This window comes from Scophthalmus maximus, chromosome 13 (genome assembly GCF_022379125.1).
Source record: "Scophthalmus maximus strain ysfricsl-2021 chromosome 13, ASM2237912v1, whole genome shotgun sequence".
NCBI lineage: Eukaryota > Metazoa > Chordata > Actinopteri > Pleuronectiformes > Scophthalmidae > Scophthalmus > Scophthalmus maximus.
Window position 1 is genome coordinate 18000141 of NC_061527.1, and position 26484 is coordinate 18026624.

At 43.5% G+C, this 26484-nt stretch overlaps 2 protein-coding genes across 6 annotated transcripts in view; both read left to right on the forward strand.

The window, feature by feature from the left end:
• suco (SUN domain containing ossification factor) overlaps positions 1-12254 on the forward strand; it is a 39331-nt gene extending 27077 nt beyond the window's left edge. For 3 of the 4 annotated variants that reach the window (XM_035647547.2, XM_047336756.1, XM_047336757.1), the window contains 11 exons: positions 177-268; positions 675-740; positions 1522-1608; positions 4037-4121; positions 4309-5688; positions 6398-6485; positions 6603-6707; positions 7020-7195; positions 7415-7506; positions 8445-8500; positions 8953-12254. In XM_035647547.2, coding sequence (XP_035503440.2) covers positions 177-268; positions 675-740; positions 1522-1608; positions 4037-4121; positions 4309-5688; positions 6398-6485; positions 6603-6707; positions 7020-7195; positions 7415-7506; positions 8445-8500; positions 8953-9519 — 2794 coding nt within the window. In that variant the 3' untranslated portion in view covers positions 9520-12254. The remainder of the gene's footprint in view (positions 1-176; positions 269-674; positions 741-1521; positions 1609-4036; positions 4122-4308; positions 5689-6397; positions 6486-6602; positions 6708-7019; positions 7196-7414; positions 7507-8444; positions 8501-8952) is intronic. The other variant, XM_047336755.1, reaches the window with a different exon arrangement.
• A 1717-nt stretch (positions 12255-13971) lies between these two features.
• Positions 13972-26408, forward strand: mysm1 (Myb-like, SWIRM and MPN domains 1). 2 transcript variants are annotated; one of them, XM_035647550.2, is made up of 20 exons: positions 13972-14125; positions 14430-14502; positions 14598-14668; positions 20354-20431; positions 20526-20604; positions 20738-20836; positions 21036-21561; positions 21677-21899; positions 21983-22113; positions 22209-22312; positions 22398-22475; positions 22565-22647; positions 22747-22801; positions 23784-23834; positions 24546-24620; positions 24707-24895; positions 24981-25113; positions 25281-25386; positions 25511-25568; positions 25673-26408. In XM_035647550.2, exons 1-20 carry the CDS (start codon positions 14070-14072, stop codon positions 26006-26008), a joined length of 2604 nt encoding a protein of 867 aa, XP_035503443.2. In that variant the 5' UTR covers positions 13972-14069; the 3' UTR covers positions 26009-26408. The 2 variants fall into 2 exon arrangements, with proteins under 2 accessions (XP_035503443.2, XP_035503444.2); XM_035647551.2 differs by lacking the exon at positions 13972-14125 and adding an exon at positions 14197-14215.
• Positions 26409-26484: the final 76 nt, after the last annotated feature.

Genomic DNA, 26484 nt, shown 5'->3' on the forward strand with positions numbered 1-26484 from the left:
TGCCTCTTAGGAAGAGGCCATTGATTACAACACAGTTCTTAAATTTATGAAACTTTTCTTTTTCATCTTAGAATCTAACACAAAAAATGCCTCTTCTTACTGTATGGTTATAACAACCTTTAACCCTTTCTCTAGGTTTGTTTGTTTTTATAACTGTGTTTGTCTGTTTTGTGCAGGGTGTTTGGTACCAGCATGGTGGAGGAGTATGAGGAGATAGCAGATTCCCAGTACCCTTCAGAGAGACTTGAGTACTTGGATGAAGACTATGGTGAGTAGGTGACAGGCTGACGAACTTCCTTTACAACACTGGTTGCAAATCACAGAAAACAAGAATGATGATAGAGCACAAACATGAATATAACATACTGTTAAGCTGCCTTGCCTGGGAGAACAATACATGGGCTGTATATCCCTGAACCCTGTGAAGAGTTGTCCTCTAACTTACTCACCAGCACCTTGGGCTGGAGTAAACTATTAATATGAGCTGGACGTTTGCTGCTGAGTTACCTTTATCTATTGCTGAATTCTGGCAAAACTGTGATAATTCTCTGGTAAAATTCTATGAAAGACTGAATAACAAAAAATGTTGATGTAATTTAATTTCATTGTGCGATTTTAAGTGGATGTGCTTTACTTATGTTGCCAAAAATAACCTGCTTTGTCTCTGTCTTTAGACTATCCTCCTGGTTACCAACCGTCAGAGGACAAGGCATCTAAAAACCTGCTTGGCTCAGCAACCAGTATGTATCTGTACATGTGGCAACAGTAATATAGACTGTATGATATAAAATATAGCGTAATGATGTAGCTGAAATCAAGAGAAGAGAAGATCAATTGTATTGATGCTGAGATCCATCTTTTGTTTTGGATTATTATATTTAAGCTAATTGAGGGATAATTAAGAACAGACACACACACAAACCTGTATTTGTATCATAAGTTGTTTTCACATGTGAACTGAAAATGTCCAGAAATGAGTTTGCTGTTCACATGTGAAGAACTCAGCAGGAGATTGTGAGGGGTGACGCCTGGGTAGAGAGCCCACCCGCTCCCTGTGAATCTTCTGGAGATTGTTGTATTCTCACGTGGGGTCTCTCGGAAATTTTCCAATTTTTTTTTACTTCAGTGCATGTCTGAAAGCAGCTTAATTAAGTGAGGTCACACATTGACATAAAGCATTACCTAGCCCCTTACCACCACAACGAAATGTTTAACCCCAGTCTTTACCCTACCCCAACCTACACTTCATTCTAAACTGAACCGTTAGACCAACTTTGGTGGTGTTTCAGAAAGTGAGGACCGACCAATATGCCCTTGCATTCCCAAGATGTCCTCACTTCATAAGGTCTACAAGTACAGTGCAGTTCAGAAATGCTGCGTCAATGTTATAAAAGCATAATGGAAAACCAAATGTCAAAGGCTTCATCGAAATCTGACTCTCTCTCTCTCTCTCTCTCTCTCTCTCTCTCTCTCTCTCTCTCTCTCTCTCTCTCTCTCTCTCTCTCTCTCTCTCTCCTTTAGATGCGATTCTAAACATGGTTAACAACATTGCTGCTAATGTGCTGGGCGGCAAGCCAGAGCTGGAGGTTGGAGCAGGCACGATAAGAGGTACTTATCCTTGAAACACTACTTCCTTATTTTCCATCCTGCTTCTTCTTTATATCCCTCTTGTTAAATGTCCACATTACTCATTCTTGTCTTATCATTTTTACGTTGGGAAACAAAAGTCAAAAGTCTGACATGAGCTTTACGACTGGGGTCCCCAAAGTTGTGGTTGTTGGATGCTGCATTTAATGCCAACCCTAAATCAATAGCATTTGGTTTTCAGTTTTATACTTAATAAAACACTTTACGAAAGTGTAAGGTGTTTACCACAGCAACTTCTGACTGTGATTTCCTATTTCTGTCAAATATCACATCTAAATAATTTTTTCCTCTTTGTGCTTGAAATTAAAATACATTAGTAGAAATTGACACATGCTGCGTTAACGCAACAATTTAACTAAACCTACATTATCTTCTATTGGTGAAGTTTGGCTTAAAAGCTATAAAAGAGACTAGATTTCAGAGATGCTTGATCAACAGAAACATACTTTTTTATTGTTTTAGTGATGAAACTCAGCCCGCATTGTTCCATTAGTAAGTAGGGTCCTGACATACACTTGGTTTTATTCTCTTTGAGCAGCCACACCTTGTCAGAGGGCAATATAAGGGCACTACTTGTTTATCCATAAGTTACAATCAATCATTTGTAAGTCAGGAGTCAGGACATCAAAAAAGATCATTATGAGTCATAGCATGGGACCCGGACGAATTCTGGGATCATGTTTCATTTGCTCTGCCAGGCGTCTGGCTCCCCTCCTTCGAAAAGTTATTTCCAAGCGGCAGAAAACTTGCTGGTCCAATCGCAACCAACAATCTGATAATTGGCGGAGTTTATACCGTGATAAGGAGAGAGGCAACTTTTGCAAACAACCAAGATGGCTGCCAGTAAGCTGATGAACGAGCATTTGACTAAAAGTACCCGATATTTTCACATTTTTCACCCACAAAAACGACAACACTCAGTTCACAGACATTGTGGAATCATCATCACAGACATCTCCTCTCTGCTCTATTCTGTTGACATTTTCGCGTTGCTCAACAGACGTCACATGACTCGTTGCTCTCACTGGCTGTAGGTCTATGCAATTGTGTCCATCAGTAACGCAAATTCGAAAATGGGCATTTGATTGGTTCTTTGACAGTCCTGGTTCGTAGCTTTTATAGAGTTACAGCATATTTCCATTAGTGCAGGTTGACACATTGAAAATCATGTTTTCATTCACATGAAAATCTGAAAGGAGAAGCCAGGACCACTGTTCTGGAGGAGGAAAAGTTCATCAGCAGGGAGAAAGTGGATTAAAGTAAAAGACATTATATTTGCAAATAAACAGCGATGATCTCGAGAGTTGATTCTGCCTGTTCTCTGGAACAACATCAGAGAAACTGCAGAATCAAAAGAATGTATGATGACTGTTCCACGTGGGGGTTATGAATAGAAGAGAGACAAGACCCATTAATTCATTACAATGACAAATTCTTTTCTTGATATAATGTGCAGAGCACCAGTTGGTGGAAACATGCTTATTCACATTTTTTTTTCCGCAGGCCTTTTGTAAATCCCTCAGTAATTATTCCACATTTGTATTGAAGAATTCAAGACTTTTCCGTTCTTCCTGCAATCTGGTCGTACTTTTTCTCCCCTCATCTCTAACCACTGGCCTTCCCATATATTGTATAGATTAACTGCCTCTAAAAACTGGGTCACTATACTTTCCTCCTGTAAAGTGTGAGCATATGCATACAGTATGCCTGAATGTTCATGTGTATAAGTTTCAGAGAGGGCCAGATGTTTATTCGGCTGTTGGAAGGTCTGCAGAGGCATTTTCAGCAGAACTTTGGCTTTCTGTGTTTTACTTCTTGGCAGAGAGCTTGGATGAATTAGGACTGTGATGCCAAGCCTGCTCCAGTCCGGACTCTTGTTTACCACACAGAGTGGCAAAAGAAAAACATCTCTCTCACTCCGCTTTTCCCCAGTGGCAAAAGGTTTAACCTAGTTTTTAAAAATTCTGTTTCTACTTGTTGTGCTTCTCTCTTCAAAATAAGAAACGATTCTTTATAAAAAAGCTGAAAACACTAAAAGGAACATTCAAGAATGACGTTTATATTTAAATATGGCTCCATTAAGTCGGCTTTCCAAATGTTTTCAAATGAGAAAAGTGTCTAAGTCTCTTACTTAGACACTTTGGCCCTACTCCGTGGGTGTAGAAGGGAGGCTGTGTGGTGGAGAGCTCCAGTCCAACTGGACTAGACTGGTTCACTATATTTCTGACTTTCCCAAACATGGGCCTTCCAGCCACACAGTCTCAGGAATGGGTTCTCTGTTCCACACTGTGCTTCCTGCAGCCACGCAGGACTGGGGAGAAGTAATGTGGGTCTGTGTGGCTTTTAAACCTCTTGAGTTTGTTAATTTTTGTTTTTCTCAAAATACCAGGTAACACAACAACAGAGGGGGATGAAGAGAAGGGGAACACTGAAGTTACAATTGAATCGGCTGAAACACCTCATGATTCTGCAGCGTAAGAACAATCACAGACAAATGAAGCACTATGAATGTGAATTGATTTATAGATCAATACTAGGAGGAGTTAAAGGTAGATTAGAAATGAGCTTTGTGTTATTTTACACATCACTTTTTTCTATAACCTTCCAACAACAATGAAGCTCTCTGTGTTTGCATAATTTGTATCCTCATCTTTCCTTCAGACTGGAGCCTGCAGAACCGGAGGACCCTGTTACCCAGGAGGACTCTAATGTCTCCAGGGATTCCTCCACACCTTCTCCCTCCTCATCCGACTCCCATGAGGACAGACAGATTGTCACTCTGGTAGAGGAGGAGGAGGGGGTGGAGGAGGAAGAGCCCAGACAGTCTACTGTCACCCTGATGGAGGAGGAGGGAGAGGATGAGGAGGAGGAGGAGAAGAGGGGGGAGGAGACGATGAGGAGAGAGGCAGACAGAAATCAGTGGGAAAGCCAGACCTACTGTCCTTTCTCCTCCCTCTCCTCCCTGTCTCTGTCCTGCATGGTCACCCTGCCGGAGCTGCTCCATCGCTGGTGCTCTGCCCGGCTTGCCAAGGAGAGACTCCGCAGCCTCAGGCGGAGGCAGCTGAGCACCCAAACACAGACGCACCCAGCTGTGAACATCCCTGTCCTCAAACACACACCAGCACAAATCCCTGTCCCTGCCCCCACACCTACACAAGAAGCCCTTCCCCTCACAGAAAGAGATCCAGAGCCTGAGGTGCCCAAGGGCCAAAATGATGGCAGGTCTCTGGGTGAGACACATCTCCGCACAAGCATACCTGATGCACACACTCCAGAGCTCAGTATCGTCCTAGAGCCTAGTAGAACCTCCACCATCCCCCATCAAAGTTTCTCAGATTTCCACAGTTCTCTGATGCGGCCGACCCCCACGCATGAGGAGAGCGCCCTTCCTCCCATAAAAGACGCAGCCTTGGACCCAGCTCCCACTCCACCCTTTCAAACCATCTCCATCCCAGAGACACAGCAGGCCAGCGTTGCCACCCCCACCCTTACTGTCAGCTCCTCCCCACAGTCTGTGTCCCCTGAGACAGGCTCTCCTGGTGTTGTGGTTCCTCCTGTCATGGAGCAGCCTATTCAGACTCTTCCCACTGCATCAAGGCCTGAAGACCATTTCCCCCCTCCCACTGAACTGCCAACAGCGGCCCCACTGACTGACATTCACACAGATCCAATAAGTTCAGGTGCGGACGGCGGGGACACGCAGAGACGCAACGTCCAGGCATCTCAGACTCACAGGGAGCAGGGCGACTCTGTCTCTCAGACCGGAGAGCACCGCGTGGAAGACTCGGTGGACGAGGACCTGTTGAGCACCAATGGGAATGGCAATGTCCATCGGACCGCTACAGACTTCTACGCAGAGCTGCAGAACGGGGGAGATTATAATGGTGGGACCGTGAATGGACACGGCGTTTTAATGAATGGTGGAGCGGTGCACGGCTCCAGCCAGAAGGAGAGCGTGTTCATGAGGCTGAACAACAGGATCAAAGCTCTGGAGATGAACATGAGTCTGTCCAGCAGATACCTGGAGGAGCTCAGCCAGAGGTGAAGCCACAATGACAATTATGTGTTAATAACTCCATGTCACTTTTATCAAAGTTGCAAATTGTTCAGTCGAGTCATATGACCATGTATTTAGACATGGGCTGTAATCAACCAAAGCAAATCTTCCACCAATCCAGTTGTCTGTGGAATAAAAATTCTCTATAAAAGTTGGCCGTAGTTCACTGAGAGCTCTCTATCTGGTAGCCTTGGAAATCATTATTAGATCATTGTTGGACAAACATTGAGACACATATTGAAATATGCCAATTCTGGTAAGTTCACACAAGTGTTAAACACTAAGTTGACGGCGCCGACCATTTTTAAGTGGTATGCCTTGTTGGTTCTTGAGCTGTGAAGTACAAACTGCTGTTTGGAAACATTACACAATATATTGGTTGTCAGTTTAAACTTAATGTAGCCCTGCCGACAACTTTTTGACATGTAGGTTTGGACCTAACTCAGAGTAAACCTACAGTAATCATTAAATAAGTTAGATCGAGCAGTCTCCATTATGTTAGGTGAGTTCAAAGTGGTGAAAAGTCCTGCCGCCGAAAATGATAGATTAAACCTGGAAGGCTGGGGATATGGAACTTTTCTCCTTAGGAATGTGATACTTCCGACTATCTGCCCAATTAGAATATAGTCTACAACCGTAGAGCCCTAGTTCACACTGTGGAAGTTGTTTATAGGCTAATGTTGTCTTGTTCAGGTACCGTAAACAGATGGAAGAGATGCAGAGAGCGTTCAATAAAACCATCATCAAACTGCAGAACACCTCCCGCATTGCTGAAGAGCAGGTCAGTTTGCATTAACTCGCTCACGGCTAAATAAATTGACCTGTGAACATTAGATATCTGAGAGTATTTGACAGTATTGACTGACGACTCAGTAACTGTTGTCCTGTGGCTTCTCAGGACCAGAGGCAGACCGATTCCATCCAGCTCCTGCAGAACCAGCTGGAGAATGTCACCAAACTGATGTTGAATCTCACCAATGCAGTCAGCCAGTTGCAGAGAGAGGTAACTTACACATGCATACTGTTCACATGTCATTTAGAAATAATAACCGTTTATCATATTAGGTTTGACAGGTGTAAATCTCTAAATTGCAACGGTTTATCGTTTTCTAAACACTATTTTTAGTCTGCAGTAAATGTATGAACCCGTGGTTGTTTCTCTAAAAACAAACCTGCAGTTTGGCGGATGGGATCACAAGTTGGCACAGGGGGAAATGGTTTTCATACTGTTTGCATGCTCACAAAGTTCTAACGTTTCATTTGTAAGTGATCTTTCTCTGCTTTTGATTTTGGCTGTCGACCTTTTTCTCCGCAGGTATCGGATCGTCAGAGCTACCTGGTCGTCTCTCTTGTTCTCTGTCTGTCTCTGGGCCTCCTGCTGTGTCTGCAGTGCTGCCGCAGCTCCTCCCCCAGCCCCAACACCGCCACTGCTGCTGCTGCAGCTGCTGCTGCTGTGCTTCCCAAGAGCAACCACTACCCCAGCCCGAAAAGGTTTGTCGCACCCACACACACACACACAGCTGCTTATTTTAGGCTTTTTATGTAACAATTTAGAAGCGTTTGTACCATTCTCAGATCTGTCACTGATTCTTCACACCCATTAGAACATATTTGGATCACTTCCAGACAGAAGTTGTTTTCTAACTGCAGGGAGCCGCTGGCGACAACATAAATGCTAACCAAATGTCAATATCATTGTTTCCTTGTCAGATGCTTTTCCTCATATGACGACATGAGCCTTAAGCGCAGGGTCACCTGTCCGCTGGTTCGTTCCAAGTCCTTCCATCTGTCCTCTACAGAAGGTAAGGGACCCCCTCCTTTCCAAAAAGCAACGACCACTGCACACAATTTTCTCTTCCAATCTTCCCTCTCAGATGTTCCGTCGATTGTGTTTCCCCCTTTCCCTCTGCCATGAAAACATAAGCAGCATTGAGACTTAATATCTCAGACATGGCTCACGGCAGAGATCATGTTATCGCCGCTGTAGACATTTTCACTGGAGCTGCGTCAGACTTCTGCAGCACTCACCGCATAACTATCCATATCCAAGCACTACCCACTCTTTCTTTCAAGCTTTCTTTATCTTCCCAACTGTCCCTCTATCTATCTGTCTGTTTCCTCTCACACATGTTGATGTGCTTTTAGTGGCTGACATCCCCGCTGTTCCCTTCTGGTGCCTCAAGCTAAATAATCCTACAGGGATAGGCTGGTGCAAGCAATAAAAGAATACAGTCTTTGACTCGTGAAACCTAAAACTCCCTCTGCTGTTCATTATCCCTTGTGTGTGTGTGTGTGTGTGTGTGTGTGTGTGTGTGTGTGTGTGTGTGTGTGTGTGTGTGTGTGTGTGTGTGTGTGTGTGTGTGTGTGTGTGTGTGTGTGTGTGTGTGTGTGTGTGTGTGTGTGTGTGTGTGTGTGTGTGTGTGTGTGTGTGCGCGCGCCCTTGAGGTTGTCATTGCCAGCTTGTGTCCACATGCAGGCTTAAGGAGTGTAATAATAGAGCATGATGCTTTGCTGGCTCATGGTAGACATTTGCAAGTAGTAATTGATAATATGATTACACATGATTACTGTGATTTAGGCTTGATTAAATTTTAGATCAATTATGTGTGCTATCCTCTGCGCAGACAGTGATTTATTTATCTATTGAAAAACTACTTGCAAGGTCACTTCACGCTTGTTACATGTATGTATTCCTGTTTGCCATTCCATCATTAACCTGGCCCCTCTCTCCCCTCCCCAGTAGGTCCAGATGACTTGTACATTGTAGAACCTCTAAGGTTTTCTCCAGAGAAAAAGGTACAGTGTCTGTTTCCGACTGCTGCTGTTGGCCGTGACGGCCGCCTTACTTTGAGTGCTGTGTTGTCTTTCTAGTGTCAGTCAGTCTGTGCAATGAGTGCGTTGAGGAGCTGAGGAGCGTTCAGCCCCCCCCCCTATAGTTACATATGTCTGTTAACCACTTCTTCGCTGACACTGTGGACATGTTTTGATAAATCAAGACTAATGTCGCAGCACAGCGCTGTGATCTGCTGTAAATGCTTTGTTTAGATGAGCAGTTTTAGTTTTCTGTCTTTTAAAACCTCAAATTCCATCATTCCCGATCAAACATTTCCATCCCTCCCTGACCCTTATGTGTGACCTTAGTGTCAAGCTAAAAAGTGGTTAATATGGCTTTGCATTCTAAGATGAATCTTGACTTTCTGTAAAAGTTCTCATTTTTCTTCTTCTGTTATACTTTCTTTTTTCTGTAGAAAAAGCGCTGCAAGGCAAAGTCACTGGACAAGGTTGAGACTCTGAAGGCTTCAAATCCCTCTATTTCGCTCTCAGACGAGGGTCTGGTGTTTAACGGCTTCCACCCATGTCTCCCTGCGCCAACCCCTGCCCTGCCCCCTCCTCCTCCTCCCCCTCCTCCTCCTCCTCCTCCTCCGCCTCCCCCCTCACCCATGCCTCTCCCTCCCTCCTCGAAGGAGGTGTCATCGTCGCTCCCTTGCACCTTGAAGGAGTTCCCCTCAGAGACGAGTAGCTGCAGCTCGTCCACCCACTCGGAGGAGTCCTACACGAACCGCTTCCCCCCTCCGTCTCCCAAATTCCCCTCCACCGGCCTGTGCAACGGCCACGGCCTCCCGCAGCCTCCCGCCAAGTCCCGCCAGGAGAAGCGCTCCGTGAAGCGACGGAAGTCGCGGCAGACGGAGCTGCAGTTCCCGCATATGCCAGCAGGGGGCGTCGCCTCTCTGCCCAGCCTGCAGCAGCTTATGAAGGGAAACAAGGAGATCAGCGTCGGGACCATAGGCGTGACAGCTGTCACCGGACATGTGTGAAACACTCACACTTCGTTTTTACACAATTTTCTATTCACCACACACACACACACACACACACACACACACACACACACACACACACACACACACACACACACACACACACACACACTATATGGTAGCATCCCAAAGAACCACGTTTCTCATGAGCACCCAGGCGCACCGTGGAACTGACATGGCTATGGCAGCAGTAGCTCGACATCATCCAGTCCATATCCACTCCTGTCAAAGACCTGTTTACGGTTACGTGCCTTTATATCTGTTCCAGACCTTTTCAATGCTTAAAAAAAGCAGAACTGTTTGTGTGCGCAGAGAGACACTAAGCTGGGAGAGAACCATTCATACAGATGAAATCCATCGAGATTTGTGTTCAAGATGTTCTGTTGTTGTTTGTTTCTAATGGATACAGTAAGCACATTGGCCTCAACTCCATGTTCCTTCACCTACAAGCAGCACAAAACCTATCAGGCTGCTCTTCTGGGATGAAACGTGTCATTGTGAGAGAACAGTTGAACATAACAAACTTCTCCTATCCTTATTTCCTTCTATCTTCCATTGCCATCTCTTTTTTTTTTTTAATCTTATCCATTCTGTCTTGGCTTTGCATCCTAACATGTCGGCGGGTGTTGTAGGGGACCAGTGTTTTCAACTTTCATCTACACCAGACTCGCTACGACTGTCTCTGTCAGTCTGATCCAAACCAACCCTCAGAGCTGAATGAAGAAAATAACTCCCTTTTCATGTAAATGTCCCACTAAATGTGACAAATACAAAAGCAGCAGCCTGTGGGTCTAACAACCATCGCAGTGACCGTGTGTCCCCCTCGATAAGTGTGGGCTGGGCCCGAAGCGCTTGGATCACACCAAATTAAGAGAAGTTGTGTTTTTTTGTCAGTGGATATCTCATCATATGAGGGTCCAGACAGACCAGAGCCAAGTTGAACATTATTATTTTTTTTGCATATTTTTTTTATTTTTTATCCATTACTGAGCCATGATCCTCTTGTTACAGATGTGCTTTGTTTTTATTGTTCTCACTAGTATGTACAGTTTTTCCCCTTCCTACAGTGTACTGTAGAAGGACACTGGTTAGCAGAGCTGAATGTTTACACTAATGACTCACTCACTCACTCACTCACTCACTCACTCACTCACTCACACACACACACACACACACACACACACACACACACTCACTCTCTACTGGGACCCTGCAGTCGAGTCTGACAGTCCAGTTTTATTTATCTATTTATTTATTTAAACGACTACAGATTTTTCTAACACAGGCACTGACTTGCCAGTCTCCCGATGCTGCAGTGTCACAGTAGTTCACCCATGTGAGTATATTACAATGAAATATTACAGTGAAAATACTCGTTGGTACTGACACATGGTGATTGGCTCAACCACTTTTTTTTTACCCTGTACATTTTTACGTTGGGCTCTCACATTATAGCAGCCCCTACCTCTGTTTGCCCGATATGTCGGACATGTACAACGCGTCCTGCAGCGCCCGATGTGCCCATCGAGATAACGGAGTATTGATTTTAGAAGACGACGTGTTTAGTCGAACCGAGCTGCTGTTTTTGTGTTTGCTCCGAGCTGCTGGGCAGTAGGAAGTGGCAGGAAGGGCTAAACTGAGTGTTTGTCTTCTGTGACTTACCTACAATAACATTGAGTTTAATATTCAAACACATTGCACAGTGATCAGATGTGGGAAAAGAGATTCACTTTTAGTTTGTTTTTAAATAATACAATTTAAAGTAGCTTTTTCTATACATTTGTACAGTTTCTGACTGGCTCTAGGTTGGACTTTTTGGACATTGTGACAGCAACGAGAACTCTCTTCTACGTTTAGTCTCCTAATTGATGAGGCTCATCCTGACCAGCTCCCACAGCGCTCCTTCCTCTTTACATTTCCTCATCCACCAGGGTCACCTCACGATCCTTTGAACGACATTTTCTTTGACTGTGAAGACAATATTTTTTTTTTTAAATGCCTGCTTTTATTAACCACACTTAACATGTTCACATTAGGAGCTTGAAACGCTTTGTCCGTCTGCAGGCCTGCTTTACTCATTTGCTCATCTTTCTTTTGCAACCCACTTCTCATTGTGCACCTGCCCTATCTTTTATTCACTTGTCACTGCTCTCCAACGTCATGCGCTCGCCCCACTGTGAATGATAAATGTGGTCCGTGAAGAGAAGAACATTGTTGTTTAATAAAGGGAACAAAGGAGAGATTGGGTGTGATTTGGAAGACTTATTAATTTGATTCTATATGTTACACGAGCAGAGTCAAACATGAGGTGTGTTGTTTGTTGTTTTTTTACCCTTTTTGAATGTGTGTATGATCTTTGTGTGTAAACGTGTATACACGAGAGACATTTTTTAGGTGTTGATCTCATGTATGTATGTTTGTGTTATGAGAGACTACTTTTTAATGAATCTACATATACCCATTACACTGCGAATGGAGTGAAAGCCCTCGGTGAGAAATTAAATTCTAGGAGCTCGGTGTGCACTTTGTATGACTCCTCATGCCTTTTCTTTGTTTTTTCTACCTAATATGTAAAGTGCTATCTTTTATTTCTCTCTCTCTCTCTCCCTTTCTCTCTCTTTGTGATTACTTTGAAGAGCTGCACAGTATTTTTGAGCAGGAGTGAGATACTGCAAAAAATGTAGTGCCATTAGAAACTGTGAATTTCTAAATAAAACTTTTGTCGTCTTTCACTTTGCCTTTGACTTTTGCTGCGTCCACCTTGTCTTGTAATCGTGTGTCCGAGGCTGTAGTGGGTACATATTTATTACCCTCTACAGTTAGTCAGCCTCTTCTGGGTGTGGACGACACAATCATCTATGCTATAGCAGGCCCATTTGCTTTCTTTTAATTTCTCCGTTGCATTCAACACCATTAGGTCACTGCTACTGGGTGAGAAGCTGCAGGTGATGGATGTTGACGCGTCCACCATCTCCTGGATCAATGACTACCTGACTGGGCCGTGTTCTGTCTGACATGGTGGTGAGTGGTACAGGAGCTCCACAGGGGACTGTGCTGTCTCCCTCCCTGTTCACCTTGTACACCACAGACTCTCAGTACATCTGTCTATTTATCCATCTGTCTGTCTTGGATATCCTATGAAAGTTTAATGCCTAGTCCTTCAAGAAAAGAACTAAACAGTTACTTTTGGATGATGAAACACTGAGATATCGGATGTAGTCAAAGATGAACCTATGCAGCCAATGACTGAGACATTGGGGACTGTGCGGTGGTTCTTAGCACTGTCCTCTCACAGTAAGAATGTTCTTGGTTTGAATGGAGTTTCGACCAACCAGGGCCTTTCTGTGTGGAGTTTGCATGTTCTCCCCGTGTATGCTTGGGTTGTCCTCGGGTTTTCCGGCTTCCTCCCACAGTCCAAAGACATGCAGATTGGGGTTAGGTTACTTGGAGACTCTAAATTGACGAAGGAACCTTAATGGATATGGTATAGAATAGATAGTGGATGGATGGGGACTAGGCACAGATGCATCAAAGACCTTCTTCTAGAAAGCACTGCAACTGTATCATGGCAAATGACTTGGAATGGATCAGAATCAGAAGCAAACCACTAATCAAGTCATCATATTTTTTACTGAGTATTTTTAGTTTTCTAATAAGAAATGTCAATGGCCACCATTTCAAACAGTGAACATACGGTTGAGACAAGCACATTCATTTAGATGTATCATTAGTGACAGGATTAAACAACATTACAGTTTCAACTAATGTTAAAAATTCAAGAAGAGACAGCAAAGAACATCATATGACGATCACATGATCCCAGGAATTGCTGCGTGTATGTAGCCATTTCTGATTGGCTGAAATTAAGTGACATCATGCACCATGCTACAATCTGCTCTGCTCTTCATCCAATCAGCATACAAATAGCAATTTCAACAACAAAAAATCCTCATTCATGTGCAGTAGGACACTGCCCTTTCACTAGTCCCTTTTAAAATGAGGTAATGTTAATAATCATTTACCAATAGCCTAAACATTGTTATTATCATCAGAAGGTATTTTTTTGTTGTTGATACCTTTTTGTTTAAGGATTATGCCATACATGTTGTTTTAGACATTTTGATTTGATTCTGTTTCAGGCTCAGTAAAGCTAGATATTTCTTTTCTCGGCGAGTGAGGAGGCTGTGGAGGAGACAGCAATTGGCTGTTTGTTTTTCTGACAGTTACTGGACTGTCTGGGAACTGGACCCTGAGGATCCGGATCCAATCCAGAAGGAGGCAGTAGAGCACCGAGCATCAAACCTGAAAGACCTTTTTCTACTGTAACAACAGTGCACGGTGGTGTAGTGGTTAGCACCTTTGCCTCACAGCAAGAAGGTCCCCCCCCCCCCGTGACCATTAAATGGATAAAGCGGTAGACGATGGATGGATGGAACAACAGAGACAATTCGGACACCCGGCCACAGGGTGTCGCTGTGGGTGAAACTGAACACTGCTTCCAGTAAACGGTTCTCTCTCTGTTCCTTTGTTTACGTTTCTCCCACAACATGGAGGGCGAGGTGGATGTTGACATCGAGGGAGACGAGACGGAGAGCGGCATGAAGTGAGACTGCCGACCTGTGGTGGTGGAGTAACATGCGGGCTGTCAGCGGGGGTTGTGGGCTGTGACCTGTGGTTCGCGCCGGTTAACAGAGTTCAGTCGCACAGTGCAGACGTGTGTGTGTGTGTGTGTGTGTGTGTGTGTCTGTCTGTCTGTCTGTCTGTCTGTCTGTGTGTGTGTGTGTGTCTGTGTGTGTGTGTCTGTCGTCTGTGTGTGTCTCTGTCGTCTGTGTGTGTGTGTGTGTGTGTCTGTGTCCACTCTGCTGGTCCCCGTGGTGCGTTCACGGCCTCTCCTCTTTCCGTTGCAGTGAGCTCGATGGAGGCGGTGCAGCCCAGGAGCAGCTCGTACAGTCTGCGTGGACGAGCAGCGCCGGGACTCTGGTAACAACGACTTGATGAATCTTGGTCATTCAGCTGGCTCCGGTGCGACTGTCAGTGTCTCTGAATCACAGACTCTCCCTGTCTCTGTTGTGCAGCCGTGGGAGCTGGACAGCTCCATCAGCCCCGAGAACAGGGAGGCGATACAGAAGATGCTGCAGGAGGAGCAGTATCCTTTCAACAGTCACACAAGTTTGGATATTCATACAGTGAAAACTACAGACCTGAGGATACAACAGGGGGCAACAACTGCCCCAGTCTGCAGCTTGTCAGATGTACGTTTTTGCAGAAACGCATCAGGAACAGTAGGTAGAAACATGAATAAGGACACTCATTGGAATGGGTCGATCTTCTGGCTTGCGGTAGAGCTGCTTGAAACGTTTTCAAGAAAGGTTCATACAAACTTCACACTTGACACGGTGCTTTCTTAGTTTCTGTACAACACACCTGCCATGAAATGGTGGTGTCATTGAGCACTGCTAGAGACAGGCACATCCGTCACCTAATCTGAAATGAAATTGCATGACATGGACATGAAAAAGAGTTTGGTTGGTTGTAGTATGGAGTGCCTGTTATTACACGCTGCCCCGCCCCACTACTGAACAGGAGGTAGATCGGAGCGCTGTTCGCCCGTTTATTCAAAGTTTCTAAACATTGAACGAAGCACATGTCCAGACCTCCCTAAATTTGACACTGCACTTCTTTGGGCCCTTAACAATAGACATACCAAGTGTGAAGCCGATAAGATGAACCGTTCTCGAGATATCTAAGCCCCACACAGAAAGACAGACGGACAGTGATTCCTTGCTTTACAGTAAGATTACAATCAATATCACATTTATGAAAAAAACAAAATTGGACTTTTAGAGGAAAAGACTGCTCTTGATTGCAAATTATGTAAAATACAAGCTCCAATTATTGCAAGGTCATGATCTGACCTCAACTTTTGACAAATATACATTATTTTGATATAAAAACTAATAAAACAAAATAACCTTCACATCACACCAACAGAAAGAAATAGATACAATACAAATAATAATGAAACTTCAACAGAAGAGCTACAGTTTGTTCTACGCCATCAAATTCAACACTGAAACTTTTATTTTTATTGTTTTTATTTGCTCTTGTTGGGGTCAGTCAATCCATCCATCAGCTGACATTGGGTGAGAGGCAGGGTACACCCTGGAGATGTCACCAGTATACAGACACGAACAACCATTCACACTGACATTCACATCTACAGTGAATTGAGTCTCCATTCTGCATCATTTTTGGACAGTGGAAGTAAATCGCAGTACCGGGAGAACCTGCAAATTCCATATAGAGAGTTTCTTGCTGTGTCACCCAGTTTATTACTGGTCAAGTCTATTTTGTGTTTCAAACATTCCCCTATGAGCATTCATTTGGTGACTGTCGACCGAAACGTTGAGCAGAACCGGACTGTGCGCAGTCATCTGCCTCAGTCGGTTGGATGGATGTGTTTCACCTTTGTCTGGTTGGGTGGGTGGTCAAGAACCAGAACTTATGGGTTAGGGGAAGGATTCAGGGTGAGTGGAAGGATTAGGGGTTAGCCAGTGTTTCCCATACATTGACTTGACTGTGGTGTGTGGTGTTTTTGCACCATTGCTTCAGCAGAGCAGCTCTGTCTGTCACCCAGCAGCGAACTGCTCCTGCGTTGAACGTGCACTCACGTACACAGGCGGGAATAACAAACTGAAGAGGAGGCGGAGTACCCACAGGACTCAGTCCTCGGAGCTCTGAAGCTGCTGTACAAACAGCTGTAAAAACTGTCAATACTTCAAGACCGCACTTTCTTGGACCCTAAACAACACACATGACAAGTGTGTGCAAGACAGACAGACAGATTTCTTGAATAATTAGCAAGATTAGTAAGAGGATGTGTCCAGTAGTGAAGAGTAGGCTCTCTGTTGCCCTTATACTTAAAATATATATCTCTGAAAACTTTGAAGAACACAAAACATGCATGATAGTGGAAATTAAATTAAAATCATAATACAGAAAGAATTATGGTCTTAGAAATATGAGGAAATATCGTCTGATATATCGCAACGTCCTCAGGAAATTATCTGTTCATAATTTTATATAAATTGCTTTTACTAAAATTTCCTGATGGTATCAAGTATATTAATGTTCATTAATTCTTAATTTTAGCTGTTTTTTCCTGTGCTGTCATTATTTTTTAGGCAAAGAATGATATTTTCAAAAGAAGCTACTTTCCCCCTTTTTTGTAATTGTATGTGGGTGGGGGTCAGTGTCCATACAACACATAAGTGGTAATATCCTTATGATTTATCCTTTATGATTAGATTTTTTTATTCACTGTTTCCCATGGGATTTTGAGAGACTATGGTGGGTGGACGTCAGACCCTCTAGGGGGGTCCGGGTGCATGGTCCCCTGGGAAGAAAATTTTTAAATCCATCAAGGAGGCTAGATCTATAAGAACTGTATGCCCTTGTAAACAATTGTGTGCTCTAGTAAAGAATTGAATCAGCCGATCAGCGCTCTGGAGCAGCGTCAACGTAAGCAGCTGATTATCCCCTTCAGAGTTCTGTGTACCGAGTGGATCTTCACCGAACTTTGATTAAGCAGGTGAACAGCTCTTTGTGCAGCAGTGTGGATTTAGAGCTCTGAGGACTGAGTCCTGCAGGTCTTCACCAGGTCCACAGCCGGTTTTACCCTCCGCAGCTCAATTACTACAGGTCACTTTTTGCAGTTTCAAAAAGAAAACTGCAAACCGTAAGACGGGCCAAACATACATGTTGAGAACGGCCACTACACTAGTAACTTTAATAAGCACACAGCAGGGCACTACGCCTCCCCCTCAGTGCGGGGCTGCGTGACAGACTGAGAGCTGCTCTGATGAAGCAACGGTGCAAAAACCCACACATTTGGATCTTTGCACAGACTTTGTATGAAATCTACTTTGGCGAAAGATTTCTGTTGTGTTTGGTGTGAACGCACATTTTCAGATCTTTTATATTGCTGCGAGAAGTGTAAAAATATTTTTGGTTTGTTATGAGTCTATGGCTGACTGCCACAGTCTAGTCAATGTATGGGAGACACTGCTTTACTACAGCAAACAATTGTTTACAAGAGCATAGATCTACCCTCCTAAATTGCTGTCAAACTGCACAAGCTTGATGCAAAGTTTTGCCCCCCGGAACCCCTAGAGTGTCTGATGTCCACCCACCAGTCTCTCAAAAATCCTATGGGAAACACTGTTAGGCCAGGGATAAGGTGTTTGGGCAGTGCCATGTGAGAGGTCAGAGAAAGGTTAGTTCCCCCCAGTTCATCTACAGAGCTGGAGGAATCATTTCCTTGATAGTTTATTTGAAATTCTATTAATCTCTCTAATCTCATTTTCCAGGCTCTTTAATCTCCACATCAGTTCATCCCTAGATTTTGTTCTCTCCTTTTCCTTGTCGTACAGAGCCTGCTTTGTGTTCTTTGGAGACTCCAGGAGGCAAGACTTTTCCTTATGCCACTGGAGTCGTTCCTTGACAAGGTCTTCCTGCATTTGCAACAACTCCACCTTAATACTGGAGGTTGCTTGCACTGGTTCAGCGAGGAAACCGGATAGCTCAATCTCCCACTGGTATTTTGATTTTTCCAGGTCTTGTTCAGCCTGGACCAGTGAATATTTGACTTTGGAGGTTTCCTCCGCCTGTCTGGTTAGGCAGGTCTCGGTCTCCTTCCTCCTGTCTGATTGAGCTTTGAGATCTTGCTGCAGTAGTTTGATTTTCAGGGCAGCATCCCGTTCCATCTTCATATGTTTGGACAGCTCAACAATATAAACGGCTCTCTCATTGTTTGCCTGGGTCACTTGATGTCTCAGTTCCTTTTCCCGAGTCTGTAATTCAGTCTTCCTTTTTACCATCGTCATCACATATTTCTCCTTCTCGCAAATCAGCTCAATGAGTTCTGACTTTGTGACTTGAGGGGCTTTCTTTTTGTTCATATGCAACTTTTCTGTTGCAGGCTGACCTTCGGTGGCTGCTGCAGACTGGACCTGGTACTTATTGCAGTCTGGGCTTGGGTAGTTGTAGGCTGGACTTTCGTTGATGGCTGGACACTGGTAGTTATAGCCTGGACATTGGTTGTAGGCGAGACCCTGGTGGTCAAAGCCAGGAACCTGGTTGTAGGCGGGACCCTGGTAGTCATAGCCTGGAACCTGGTTGTAGGCTGGGCCCTGGTAGTCATAGCCTGGAACCTGGTTGTAGGCGGGACCCTGGTGGTCATAACCTGGACCCTGGTTGTAGGCGGGACCCTGGTAGTCGTAGCCTGGAACCTGATTGTAGGCTGGACCCTGGTGGTCGTAGCCTGGAACCTGGTTGTAGGCTAGAACCTGGTAGTCGTAGCCTGGACCCTGGTTGTAGGCTATAACCAGGTGGTCGTAACCCGGGCCTTGGCTGTAGTTTAGACCCTGGTGGTCATACCCTGGACCTTGGTTGTAGGCGAGACCCTGGTGATCGTACCCTTGACCTTCGTAGATATAGCTGGCTCGGGTGGGCACTGGCATGGTTTTAAATGGCATTTGAGTCTCTACAGTCTGTGTGTTGGTTTCTGCAGCAGTCTGGTTTTCCATTTCCATAGCAGCCTGTACTTTGTTTTTCTCTGCAGACTGGGTCTGAGCTGAGACGACAGTTGCCACAAAAGACTGAAGCAGAGACGCAGCTGTCTCTGTTTCCGTCTTCGGTGAAGACTGCGCTTCAGTTTTTACTACTGACTGGTTTTCCATTTCCATAGCAGCCTGTGCCTTGTTGGTCTCTGCTGACTGGGTTTGAGCTGAAACAGCTGTTGACATTGCTTCCTCTGCTTCTAGAGTCACTGAAGATGATGACTTCTGGACACTTTTATTCTGGTTAAGGGACTTCATGGATTTCTTAATGTGCAAACTGAGGATACCTTTTAAATCTCAACTGAACTCACTGACTTGTGTGTGATTCATGTGTCTAGCGTCTTACACTTAAAAGTAAAATGCCAAGACATCAAAGCAGCAACAGTAGTTGATGTCAGAGAGATCAAGCGACATGAAGAGATATGAGAGAGATCAATGACAGAGGAAATGATGTCAGGTGTGATGAGGTCATACATTCATTAAAGATCTGTCATCTGACCCACAACCTGTGCATTTTAAAAGTAAAGAATTGACAAACAAATACAACATTCAGTTTTTTGTTTACAGGGTTGACAGAAGTCTGTGTAAAAATACCATTACACACATCCATAAATACAAGCACCCCATGAAATGAAACACACTCACTGTGTGAGCTGTGTGACCCAACACTTCGTGATGAGGATGAAAGAATGGATGATGATGATCATAATCAGGATTGTCTAATTGAGAGTTGTTTGAGAGTAATGCACTTCATGAGACAGATATTGGGCTCTGTGCAAGAACCGTTTGTATAAAAACAGATTAGTTTGTACATTGTACATACGAGTAATTTAGGAAAACTCCTGAATTTTTGATTATTTAAATCTTTTCCGAGTGAGGGGGCCTGTGAGATTAATTTCGAATGTCTGAATAAATAAAGTTGGTTTAACAGAACTCCTATTACTAAACTACTATTTGCAGAAATTAAGGACAAAAGGGTGGAATAATAACGAAAATCTCAAAGTGAGAAAGTGATTTAGTTTTTTTCCTGGAATCATATAAATAATGTTGCCAATCAAAGCTTGTTAAATTTTATGATTTTTCAATGATGTTTTTAATTCATCAAGTTAATGCCTTTGGTGGTGGAACTGTGCTGCAGATTTACCGTTTTCATTTACATACTTTGCATCACACTCACTATTATATCTGGTGGTCCTGAACTATACTCATAGTTACTACCTGACAGGCGAGGAGCTTCCTAGTCACATTTGGGAAAGTGAGGCTATCAACAAGCCCAAACAAGTGAAGAAGTAAGTATTTTCTTCTCTCAGCATTCACATGAGCAAAGTTCACCCTTTCCTCTTGTTTGCGTTTATGTCACGGTCTTTTCTGTTCGGTGTTCAGTTCTCCAGCCAGAGCCTCGGTCTCGGGATCCTCTTCTCGTTGGTCCAAACAGGAGAAAGACCTGTTTGAAGAAGGACTGGTAAGCTCCCCTTTTTCTCCAACATCAATTGCTTACATAATATTATATTCAGCATGTCTCCATGTCTTTCTGGCCAAGTGGATGTGCGGATTTCTGTGTAAATCTAAGTTAATATGGGTGTGTTGTTCTACAGGCTCAGTTTGGTCGAAGATGGACTAAGATTGCCAAATTAGTGGACAGCCGTACTGTTCTTCAGGTCAAGAGCTATGCCAGACAGTATTTTAAACACAAGGTGAGATTCACCCTTATGTTATCTCTGTGTGACGCTGCTACTTATGTATTACGCAGGTCTACACACAGCTTGCTGACACAAGAATTTACTTGAAAATTCTTTCCAAATTAGTCTCTCACAACCAGAAGGAATTCATTGGGAAGGCTTTACAAATATAGAAGGATAAACAAACTCATTCATCATTTGTCCATTTTCTCAGGTGAAATCCGAACCTAGATCTGAAGCTCCCTCTGCTGGACCTGTGCTGCAACCCCCTCAGCCCCCATCCATCCTTGCCAACACTGTCCGTATAGAGAAGCTTTCCGATGATGAGGATGAGGATGTAGATATCACTAATGACCTGAATGATGATGGTGACGCCCACGACAAATCGCAAACTGGGGTCAAAACTGAGCCAGAGCAGCAAATGGGCACCGGGATCCCGACGGACAGTCCCACAGAAGAGCAGCAAGAGGCAGGGCGGACTGAAGTGGAGAGCATGCAGGAGATAAAGGACCGACACAGTTACATCTCTCTATCTCCACAAAGTCATCAACATTGGTCATTAATCCCTGTCAAAGAAGAGCCCGTTGTCAATGAGCAAGACGAGACAGTGTCCCCCCCTCTACAAAGCCCTCAGACAGGAACTCAGACAGACTCAAAGCAAATGAATGATGAGCACGAGGCCCAGTGCTCCCAGTCCGGGAGCTCTGGTCAACTGGAAGAGGCCTGTAGTGATGATATGGGTAATCCACACTTCCTATGATCCATGTTTTTCTCTTGTTAATTTAATGTACACCTAAAATTGTAAAAAATAAATAAATATATATATATATACATATATTTTGCTTTGCCTCCCAGACTCTGCTGATAAGATTGAGCAGATGCCTAATCAGAGATCAGAAGAAGACCTGGAGGAGAGCGAGGATGAGGAGGAGCTCAAGGTACCTGAGGAGGAAATAAAGATGGACAAGGACACTATCACTGAGGATGAGAAACAGGCTATTCCAGAGTTCTTTGAGGGACGGCCATCCAAAACCCCCGAAAGATATTTGAAGATCAGAAACTACATCCTGGATCAGTGGTATAAAACATGTGATGTTCATTTCTCAATCACACCCCAATTGTGCAGAACACGTGTTTTTTTAAAGTATCATTGTTCACCAGGTTGAAGAGCAAACCTAAGTACCTGAACAAGACATCCGTTCGCCCAGGCCTGAAGAACTGTGGCGACGTCAACTGCATTGGGAGAATACACACCTACCTGGAACTCATTGGCGCAATCAACTTCAACTGTGGTAACATGGCTGAGCGTCTAGCAGCATACTTTTCTTTAAAAACAAATCTTGCCTCACTTCCCTTCTCACTCAGAGCTCTGTCTCTTCTCTCACAGAGCAAGCAGTGTATAATCGCCCAAAGGTGGTGGACCGCTCCAAGCATAAGGAAGGCAAAGATGTGCTTGAGGCCTATCAGCTCGCCCAGAGGCTGCAGAGCATGGTAGGTACTGATGACACCTAGTGACAACTAAGTATCTAAAATGTGAGATTTCCTGGACCTTGACCTAACTGCTGATTGGTTGTAGCGGACCAGGAAGCGCCGCGTGAGGGACATTTGGGGAAATTGGTGTGATGCCAAAGACCTGGAGGGACAGACGTATGAGGTTTGTCAGTTCGAGACACACACCAGCATTGAGCACGGAGTGATCTACATTGGTTTGTTGACTGATTCTGTGTTTGGTGTTTGCATCAGCATCTCAGTGCAGAGGAACTTGCTCTGCGGAGAGAGGAGATGAAGAGGCAGCCTAAACCCTGCAAGATGTCCAGATATAGAGGGTGAGTTTGACAGATTGATCATGCAACATGTATTTTATTCCTCGCAGTGTGTTGTGTTCATACATATAGAAATAAGTATGATCTCACTCCCTCTACTAGGTCTTTTGATCCCTTCCAGCTGATTCCCTGCAGGTCTTTTGGAGAAGATGTACAGGTCAGTGGCAGTGCCTCCCATCATTCAGTCTCCAGCAATGTGGTCCATCATGCAGGATAGAAATCTCACCAGCCATTGATGATAAAAACAATAATAATGATGATAATAATAAAAATATATTTCTGTAGCACTTGTCTAAATAAGGTTACAAAGTGCTTTACAACACACATGGGAATAAAACAGCACAGAACAAATCAAGTCAAAACAATAAGAAAGATAACATAAAAGAAATGGTTAAAAACAAACAACATTAGTTTAAAACTGTGAAAAAGCAGGCATTACAATGCTTCTAATAAGAATATGTTTTTGAGCAATGATTTGAAAACAGATAAAGTGCTGGCAAGTCTAATCTCAAGAAAGGCTCAGTCACTCGTAGTTACCAGCCTTGACGGCTTGGAGCATGGGGAGTTAGTAGCTCTGTAATATATCTGGGGGTCAGACCACGCTGAGCTTTAAAAGTTATTGAAAGAAACTTAAAATTAATCCCTAAATTTAACTGGCAGCCAATAAAGGGAGGCAAAATTGGGGCGATATGGGCCCTACGCTTGGTGTTGGTCACAATTCGAGCAGCAGCATTCTGTACCAGCTGAAGCCGAGATGCTGAGGATGAATAAGCATTTCTAGGTCAGGAAAAGACAGCTGATTTAATTTGGGGGATATTTCTGAGGTGAAAGTAACACGATTTAATAAGGTTATTGACATGGGCTTCAAAAACTAGTTGTGTAGTTAATCAGTGTTAGGTCTCCGTAAACTTCATAACAGTTTAAAATAATAACAGTCAGTTTTCCCCCAAACCAATCTTTAAAATCAGACAGTCTTTGAAGAACTTTAGAAAATGAAATATTTTTTACGATATATGCATTCACTGATCCTACTTACATTATGTAATGCACAGCTGTATCAACAGCATAAACCCAAGTTATATATTTACACTTCTCACCCCAGTGAGCTATGGTGTTTAACTCTTTTTCCGTCCTCTCAGGAGCCATTCCAGGTCATTGTGTGTGCCGAGACTCTTCTCATCATGGACATGGTATGCTACTGAAGGTGTTACTATAGAGAGTAGCCACAAAATAAAATCATCTCCATCTTTAGACAATTTGTCAAACTGTTGACTGATGAATAATTAGATTCTTGTGACTTTGTAAACCTTCTCCAGCTTTATCAACCATTCTAGATGATGCGTCTGAGTCATGGTTCACATCATGCATGCTGCTTTTAGTGAACAGCAAACTCAATGGTTTGATTGTTGTTTTTCCCAAGTCAAAGGAGCTTTAAGCCACATCTCTAACCAAGCGTAATTGAATGGACTCCAGGTTTACTAACTCCTGACTCCAGTAAGCTTTTGTTGAAGTCATGAGTTTTACAAACCTACACTGTGGATATTTAAATGATGCAGACTATATGGACAAGAACAAGATAATGGTTTGTGTGTTGTTAGTTACAATAGATTGTGTTTGTACATTCTTAACTTCAACATAAATTGAGATAATCCCAAATGTTTCACTTACATTGTATTTATTTCCCCTCCTTTTTTGTAGGTATTTCAACCTTATCTTGTGTTGTCTACAATTATACTGTATCATTTATATTGTCTCTTATATTCAATACTTTGTATTTTGTCAATGATAAGGAGCTGCATACAGAAGTTTGTGTTAAAAAAGGTTACTAGCTATATTTCATTGTAGAATAATGTTGTCTTTTAACTTGTTCCTAAACTGATAAAATGCGCTGTGATCATCAGCATGCTCATGTGTCACGGGGAGAAGTCATCGGTCTGCTCGGCGGGACTTTTAATGAGGAAGACAAAGTATTGAAGGTAGGGGGAGGAGAATAGATAATTTATTGACAATGTATTTTGACATTTGAATTTGCTGATAAACTGTTCCATGTGTTTGCATGTAGATCTGTGTAGCAGAGCCATGCAACAGTGTAAGTACAGGTTTGCAGTGTGAGATGGACCCGGTGTCTCAGACGCAGGCCTGTGATGTGCTGTTGTCCCAGGGCTACGGTGTGGTGGGCTGGTACCACTCACACCCCACCTTTCACCCCAACCCTTCAGTACGGGACATAAACACACAGGACCAGTTTCAGGTAAAAATGAATAAGTGAGAGAGGCCACATACAAGTTAAGTCTGTGTGTCTGTAGTCTGATTCTCCTGTGTCCGGATTGTTCCAGAGTTACTTTTCACGTGGCGGAGCCCCCTTCATTGGTATGATAGTGAGCCCGTTTGACCCAGCAAATCCATCCCCCCACTCCCAAACCACCTGTTTGTTGGTGAAAGAGAGCCAGGAGCACTCGGGCCCCCAGAGTATGTCTTTAAACAAGCACGCACGCACACAATTTTATAAATTGTTATTTTATATATTGTTAAGATGAAGCGAGAAGAAATCAAACCCACAATGTAGGTTAGTGACTTGTGTGGACATTACAACAGTAGTTTACCCTCTGGCTGAGTTGTTCTCTGTTCCTTCACAGAGCTGCCCTACAGATTTGACTTCCTGTCATCACAAGACATCCCAGACTGGGAACAAACGATGAAGAGAGCTCAGTGGATCATCCAAAAATACTCGCAAACCCCCGGGTGAGTACAGACACAAGTCTGTGGTGGCCATTCTCAAATGTATGGTCTCATGCTGATCCCTTCTTCTTTTTTTTAGATATAGTAAACATTTTTTAAACCATTATTTTCTGTTCTGGTTTGTCAGGAGTGTTCAGATGGACAGGTTCTTCAAGAAAGACTCTCATCTCACCTGTTTGGAGAAGGTCAGTCCAACCTCCACAGTAATGCATATGTGTACATCCCAATGTATAACATCTGATTTACCTCAACTTTAAATATCGTCTCTGTCTCTGTCTCCTCCCTTTAGATGCTGTCATCTCTCGCCAGGTACCTGGAGCACCTGCCAGATGAGGAGGGTGACCCCTTCCTCATCCAGCTCCAGGCCCTCTTTCAGTCAGACTTTATTGCCAAGCAGCAACAGGAAGGGGGAGTGTCTTTGAATACCTCACCCAGACCTTTGGACTCGGACGACTTTTCTTTTGACCAGCTGATCAGCCACGAGAGGCCGCAGGAAGGCGGAGGAGACTCCGATCATGATTCTGGCAGTGTCCAGCCCTCCACAGACACAACCTCGGAGATCAAAAGCAACACAGTGTTACACCTGGGCTCAGTGTTATCGACTGAACATGACTACTTGCTCTGATGGACCAAATATCTCTTATTATACTACAACTATTTAGCTGTAAAAAGTACAACATTTTATGTAAATAATACAAGGCTTTGTATCAGTAGCACAAATTAGCTGATTACATTTTTTAAATTATATTTTATTTTGTTAGAATAGGATTATGTGAGCAGAATTCATATTAAAGTCCTTTAACCCAAAACCCAATGATGGACCTATTAGGTGTGTTTATGTAAGGGGATATATTTAGTTGGATTCTTTTACACATGATATACAAATTTATTTTCATACTTTTCATATATATATATTTTATGTAGTACTTTAAGCCTTAAAGCAATATAAAATAAAATAAAAGATGGATACCATAGCTTTGCCTCTGACACATAAAGCAATGTCAAATAAAAGTCACAGTTCCTTATCAGTGTAAAGAAAATTCTGACTTCCTTATCATGGGTGAGAATATTTTTGTTCAATATTTCCATGGGGATTCATAA

Coding starts and splice junctions, on each gene's coding strand:
- mysm1 (XM_035647550.2), top strand. CDS start 14,070: ATGGAGGGCGAGGTGGATGTTGACATCGAGGGAGACGAGACGGAGAGC. Junction 22,114..22,208: donor CGCAATCAACTTCAACTGTG/GTAACATGGCTG, acceptor CTTCTCTCACAG/AGCAAGCAGTGTATAATCGC. Junction 25,387..25,510: donor AAATACTCGCAAACCCCCGG/GTGAGTACAGAC, acceptor CTGGTTTGTCAG/GAGTGTTCAGATGGACAGGT.